The sequence below is a fragment of the Erythrolamprus reginae genome, chromosome 3 (assembly GCF_031021105.1).
Source record: "Erythrolamprus reginae isolate rEryReg1 chromosome 3, rEryReg1.hap1, whole genome shotgun sequence".
Taxonomy (NCBI): Eukaryota; Metazoa; Chordata; class Lepidosauria; order Squamata; family Dipsadidae; genus Erythrolamprus; species Erythrolamprus reginae.
In genome coordinates this window covers 116,615,796-116,621,659 of record NC_091952.1, presented here as the reverse complement: position 1 = coordinate 116,621,659, position 5,864 = coordinate 116,615,796, and the positions used below count along the sequence as shown (strand labels likewise).

General features: G+C 43.8%; 1 protein-coding gene across 9 annotated transcripts in view; it reads left to right on the top strand.

Annotated features, from left to right (window-relative positions):
* Window positions 1–3,681: 3,681 nt before the first annotated feature.
* LOC139164386 (pancreatic alpha-amylase-like) overlaps window positions 3,682–5,864 on the top strand; it is a 36,459-nt gene continuing 34,276 nt past the window's right edge. Inside the window, exon 1 of one of the 9 annotated variants that reach the window (XM_070746442.1) lies at window positions 3,682–3,921. In XM_070746442.1, the coding sequence (XP_070602543.1) occupies window positions 3,727–3,921 (195 nt within the window). In that variant the 5' untranslated portion in view covers window positions 3,682–3,726. Of the gene's footprint in view, window positions 4,683–5,864 lie in introns of all 9 variants that reach the window. The other 8 variants (XM_070746440.1, XM_070746436.1, XM_070746437.1 and 5 more) reach the window with 8 other exon arrangements.

The following is a 5,864-nucleotide window of genomic DNA, read 5'->3' as shown; positions in this document are numbered from 1 at the left end:
TTAATGGTTTCACCAAAGCACTTTTTTTGTTTGTTTGACATCAACCCGGAAAATGGTAATACAAGAACAAAATATCCAAGGGGGCCTCTGGTCTTTATCTTTGAAACTTCTTTGAAGAGGGGTTTATTGACTTGTGGAGTGGAGAAAGAAAAGAGGTAAAATGAGCTGTACCCTGTTGCATAGTTTCCTTTTGTGGGTGTCTTCCCACTTTGCTCCTTTTTCCTGCATTGTCAGAGTGTCTGCCCTTCGTCTGTACCATGCTGCCATAACAACATAAAGGAAGAGGATCAAAAGCAAGAGGATTTTATGAATTGGGATGTGACTTGTCATCAATTCTGTTGGAATGTTTAGCCTGTTAAGTTATTAAACAGGGTTAAAAGCATTCCGGTGATCTCCTTGGGGCTCAAGCCCAGTTCAGTAGATAAACCTGATAGGTTATAGATCCTACAGTCTGATATGATCTAATCTTGGGGGGGGGGGGAGGGGAGAGGGAGACTCAAAAAGATTAGCAAAAATCAGGGATCTGGATGGGTGGGTGAGCTACAGCAGTGTTTCCCAACCTTTTTTGAGCCGCGGCACATTATTCATATTTTCAAAATCCTGGGGAACACTGAACGGGGGTGGGGGGGGGTGGGGGGGGCGCGGGGGGGGGCTAAAGAAAAGTTTGGACAAAAAAAATATCTCTTCCTCCATTTCACTCTATTTCTCCCTCCCTCTTTCCCTTCTTTCTCTCCATCCCTCTTTCTTTCTTCCTCTCTTTTTTGCTCTCTTTCTCTCTCCCTCCTTCCCTCCCTCTATGTCTTTCTCTCTCCCTTGCTCTCTCTCTGCCTCTCTTGCTATCTCTCTTTCATTCTCTCTCTTTTTCTCTCTTTCTCTGTCTCTCTTGCTATGTCTCTCTTTCTCGGGCGGGGGGTGGGGGCTAAAGAAAAGTTTGGACAAAAAAAATATCTCTTCCTCCATTTCACTCTATTTCTCCCTCCCTCTTTCCTCCCTCCCTCTTCCCTTTCTATCTATTTCCTTTCTATCTATCCCTCCCTCTTTCCTTTCTATCTATTTTCTTTCTATCTCTCCCTCCCTCTTTCCTCCCTCCCTCTTTCCTTTCTATCTCTCCCTCCCTCTTTCCTTTCTATCCTTCTCTCCGTCCCTCAGCGGCGGCAAAGAAGAAGGAAGGCAGGTTGCAGAGGGCACCGAGGACAAGAGCGCTCGCTCGCTCCCTCGCCCTCTGACTTCCCTCCCTCGCTGCTGAAGGGACGAGCGCAGGCACGAGCGTGCGCGCGGGCCCGTTGCAAGAAGTTTTTGTTTGTTTTTTTTCCCCTTTCCCCGGCTCACGGGAGAGAGAGAGAGAGAAAGAAAGAGCGCAGCCAGGGAAAGCGGCCTCGAGCCGAGTGCGAACTGTAGGATGCGGCAAAGGACTCCTTGCCAACCAAAAAGGGGGTGGGGGTGGTGAAGGCAAAGCCTGGGAGGCGAGGAAGGGAAGAGCGGGAGACCCCCAGACAGAACGGCTGAGGGAAAGGAAAGAAGGAAGGAGGGAGGGATTGAGAAGCGAAGCCAGGGAGAGCTGAGAGAAAAGGGGAGCGGCGCGAGAGAGAGAAGGGGGGGGGCGGGCATTCCCGAAACGGACGGAGAAAGCCCTCTCTCGCAGCGAAAGCGCTCCCAGCCAGGGGGCTGCGAGAGAGGGCATTCTCCGTCCGTTTTGGGAATGCCTGCCCTGGCACCGGCAGCGCCCCGCCCAGCTGGAGCTTCCCTAGGAGCTCCGCGGCACACCTGGCTGTGCCTCGCAGCACACTAGTGTGCTGCGGCACACCGGTTGGGAAACGCTGAGCTACAGGGTGGACTTGCTTGTTCCTATGTGCAGTCCTTCAGAGTTTCTAGAAATGGATGGAGATGAAGAAGAGAGTTATTCCAGCAAAACCAGTTGGAGGATAAACGAAATGTCATGAGGATTCTTAACAGCAAGAAAAGCTTGGGAGAAGATTAAAAATGGGAAATGGCTGGTCCTGGCCTAGTCCAAAGAATTGCTAAAGGTCTTGCAGTCCTAAAAAGATTTTTCAGACTCCTTTTGATAATTGAGATTTCTGGGAACAATAAACACTGACAAATTTATGCTTATATATCTGATAAGGAAAAAATGGTATAAGGTGGATCCATGATTATTATCTTACAAAGATATTTTTTCCTTTCCTGTAGTCAGCAGTGCAAATTAGAAGAGCTGGGGGTTTGGGTGGTGTCAGTGCAATCTTAGTTCTTTACTGGGTCTTTTTAACATTTCCTGCTGCTAGAATAGCTGGGCACAAGGTATCATGTAAGGAATTACTGACCAGAGGCATCTTATTTTTCTTCCAATTGTGAGTTTTGTCAATCTACTGCAAAAGTTTATTGACATTGACTGAAAAGATTTGTTCCCTGCAATAATGATTTTGACTACTTGGCTTGTAGTGTTAAATTTTTACACATACCTAGATTAAAGAGTTATCTATATCGAAATGATAGAAACACAACAATTTTTGGGAAAGCACTGTTAATTTAAGAGTTTGGAATATATTATCAGTCTGTTAAACGAGATGAGTTAGGATAAGAAGCACTTGGGAAAGGCAAAGGTGTAGGAAGAGGAGAAGGAGTAGAAGTAGAAAGGTGAGAGAAGGAGAAAGAAGGTAATAAAAAGATGTTGATGGAAGGGATTGTGATGGAAAAAAGAAAAACATACTGAGTTAGCAGTTGGAAGACTGGCAAACAAATAAATATGATTATGATCCTCAAGAGAAAACCTAAATAATAGCAATAGCAGATATATACAGCTTCACAATGCTTTACAGCCATCTCTAAGTGGTTTACAGAAAGTAAGCATATTGCCCCCAACAATCTGGGTCCTCATTTTACCAACCTTAATCTGTCCACCTATTAAATTATCTCAAATTATGACGTGGGACCCTTACTCCAGCACAACTCAAGTACTGTACTTGCAGTCCTGTGATTAGAGGGATTTTTTTTTTTAAAAAAAGTATACTAATTACCTGGGTAACAGTTACAGACTTGCTGGCAGCTAAAAGTTCCCAATGCTGATGTAAAGCAGGTTGGGAATTTGAAAGAGATTTGTCTCAAAACATCTGGAGGTCACTAGAAATGGGAAATGAATTCAGACAAGAAATCAGATTTTATTTCAGCTATAGTGTCAGAATTCCTTAATTTGACCCTGGGCTAATTAAAAGTAATATTTTTAAAAATCAACAATTCCCTGTTTATAGCTTTGAAAGTAGGAGTTGGAAGAGAATTTAAAAGGATCTTCCTATAGCAGAGAATGTGTTTTATTCATATTTTTGTATGGCTTTCTGCCACATAGACTTAATACTTGTAGATACTGATGAACCTGATTCTGAGGAAAAGTGGAAAATAGTTCAATGCCCGCAAGTGAAGTGAGGCATGCTAAAATATGACTCACAAGAAACAAGAAACCACTAACTTAATTTTATATACATCAGTAGGGGCTCAGGTGGTGGTCAATTACCAGGAATCAATTTTTGCATTGTAATATTTCTTAGGAACGGGTTAAAAATCCAAACTCACGTTTGCAGAAACCCGTGGCATACAAATAGTATATATGCGCTACTTGCCCATCCCGTCCGTTAACTTTTCACTTTCTACTTTGCTCGTTCCATTTCCTCTTTAGGACTTCTATTCACACAGCAAACAAGCTTGCAAAATCCATGTTTGTTTGTTTTTAATGTGCCAATGACTTTAATTTTAGTCCACGTGGCTCTTTTTTGGACCTATAGCGTCTGCTGGAAAATAGGATTTTGCGATGAAAGTCGGGACCATAGGTCGGGGCGAGTCAATTTATTTGTATTTTGTAATACGAGGAAGGAGGCTAAATGCGAGGGGCCTGAGCTCGCCGTGGGAGCAGAAATCATTCTTAAGGAGGGAACGGTGCGTGGCTTGGCTGCGTTGCGGACACGAGAGGGCAGCAGACAAATGTTTATGGTCTGTTTAAGGTTTAGGAAGAGTGCGGGGTGGAGGAGAGCGTTTGAACCGTGGAAACCCGGCGCAGGAAAGAGACGCCATTCAACCTCCTTTTCAAGGATTGGTGTAAACGGTCTGCCTAAATTAACGGCCGGCCGGAGAACAGCAGAAATTACAAAGGACGGATTAAGCCACCGAGTCATTTTGAAGGGTGCTTCGCGAGGCATTCCGCTACGCTTTCCTCAAAAAAGACCCGAAGCGTTTTCTTTTTTTGAGGCGGGCATGTTTAAATACAGCGCGCCATTTTATTTTGGGACCAATTTGGCACAGTATTAAACACAAGCGAAGCAACAGTCCTGTCAGGCGGCCGGTTTACGTGGCTGACGAGCAAAAGAGAGCGACAGAAAAGAGAATGAAGGACCGCGGCGCTTTCCCTAAACCTTTTCCCCAAAGTTCAGCAAGCACATTTTAGAACGAGGCCCGGTTTTCGAAGCGCTGCGAAAAGTCCGGACGACGGTGGCAGCAAAGCTAGGGATAGTCCGGATACTTTGCTGCCGCGAAATGACAGCGAGAGGCGGGTTTTTTGTTTGTCTGTGTCTGTCTTGTTTGTTTGCAGAATTGACCTCCCTCCACCCTTGATGGCTCAGGCAGGTCTGCGTTTGCTCCCTTGTCCATGCCCAGGCACGAGAATCCCACGCGCTTACTCATATTTAAGGCCCAAGGTCAAGGTAATGTGGAAAGTGTGTGGAGGTGCATCCCCCAGTGATTTATATGTTTGGAAATGGAACATTGCCCCTAAACCAGTGTTGTTGCTTTTTAATACGAACCTAGGCCTCTGGAGTCTCCAAGGACCTTTTGCAGAGTTCCCAAACAGTTCAAATTTATGGTGGAACTGGTGTTTTTAATTTACAACTACCCCATAGCCACATAAGGCCAATTCTGTTCTTCATTGCCAGCTTTCAATAAGTAGAGTCAATAGGAGAGCTAGCAGTAAAATGGGAAGTCATAGAATTGTTGGTTTCAATTGTGGTCAGGATTACATATAAGTAACCATCTTAATTCCTGGATGAGAGGACTACTTATCAATATTTCTGTCTTGCCAGGATTTAGTAAATACCAACTATTAATCCAGATGAGCCCACACAGCCTTTGCTGATTCTCATTTATAAAGAGGACTAAAGATGTTATCAAGCATACTGATTATCAGTTTATCCCCACTCTTAGTAGCCACTCTGAATAGATTCATAATATATTAAGTCGTGCAGGTTGTCCTTGACTTAAGACCAGTTGCTTAATGACCAAAGTTATGACAGTCCCCCAAAATGTACTAACAACCTAAATTCCAAGTTCTGATGACTTCCTGTCCCCGCTTATCACTTGATTGCATTTTTGGGTGCTTGGCACCTGGCCCACATTTATGGTCATCTGCAGTGTCCTAAAATCATGTGATTGTGGTGTACATTTTTTTGCTGGAAATTTTTCTCGGGTTTCTGGCAAAAAAAAATAAATCCCATTGCGGACAATGAGTTTGCTTAACAACTGCAGCATTTGTGTTACAACTGATACATTCCTTAAGAACCACTGCAAGAAATATCAGAAAATTGGGTCAGTCATATGGGTGCCTCAACTAAAGACCAGTGGCAAAAAAATCTGAGCTCCATTAGAGTTGAAGATTACCTATATTGGGGACAAAATAGAGTCCTGGGAATCCTCACAGTATAAGTACCTGAGGGCCAAGAGACAAGGATAGAAAATATAATAACTTCTATATGTGGAGCTGTGATGTTCTTGGACTTAATTGCAAAGGCTGTCTTGATACAATGAATGTGGTAAATGCCCAGAAATGTTTACTAGTCCCTCAAAACATTCCTTCTTTGCTTAATTCAAGAAATAGCTTTCAACATCCGATG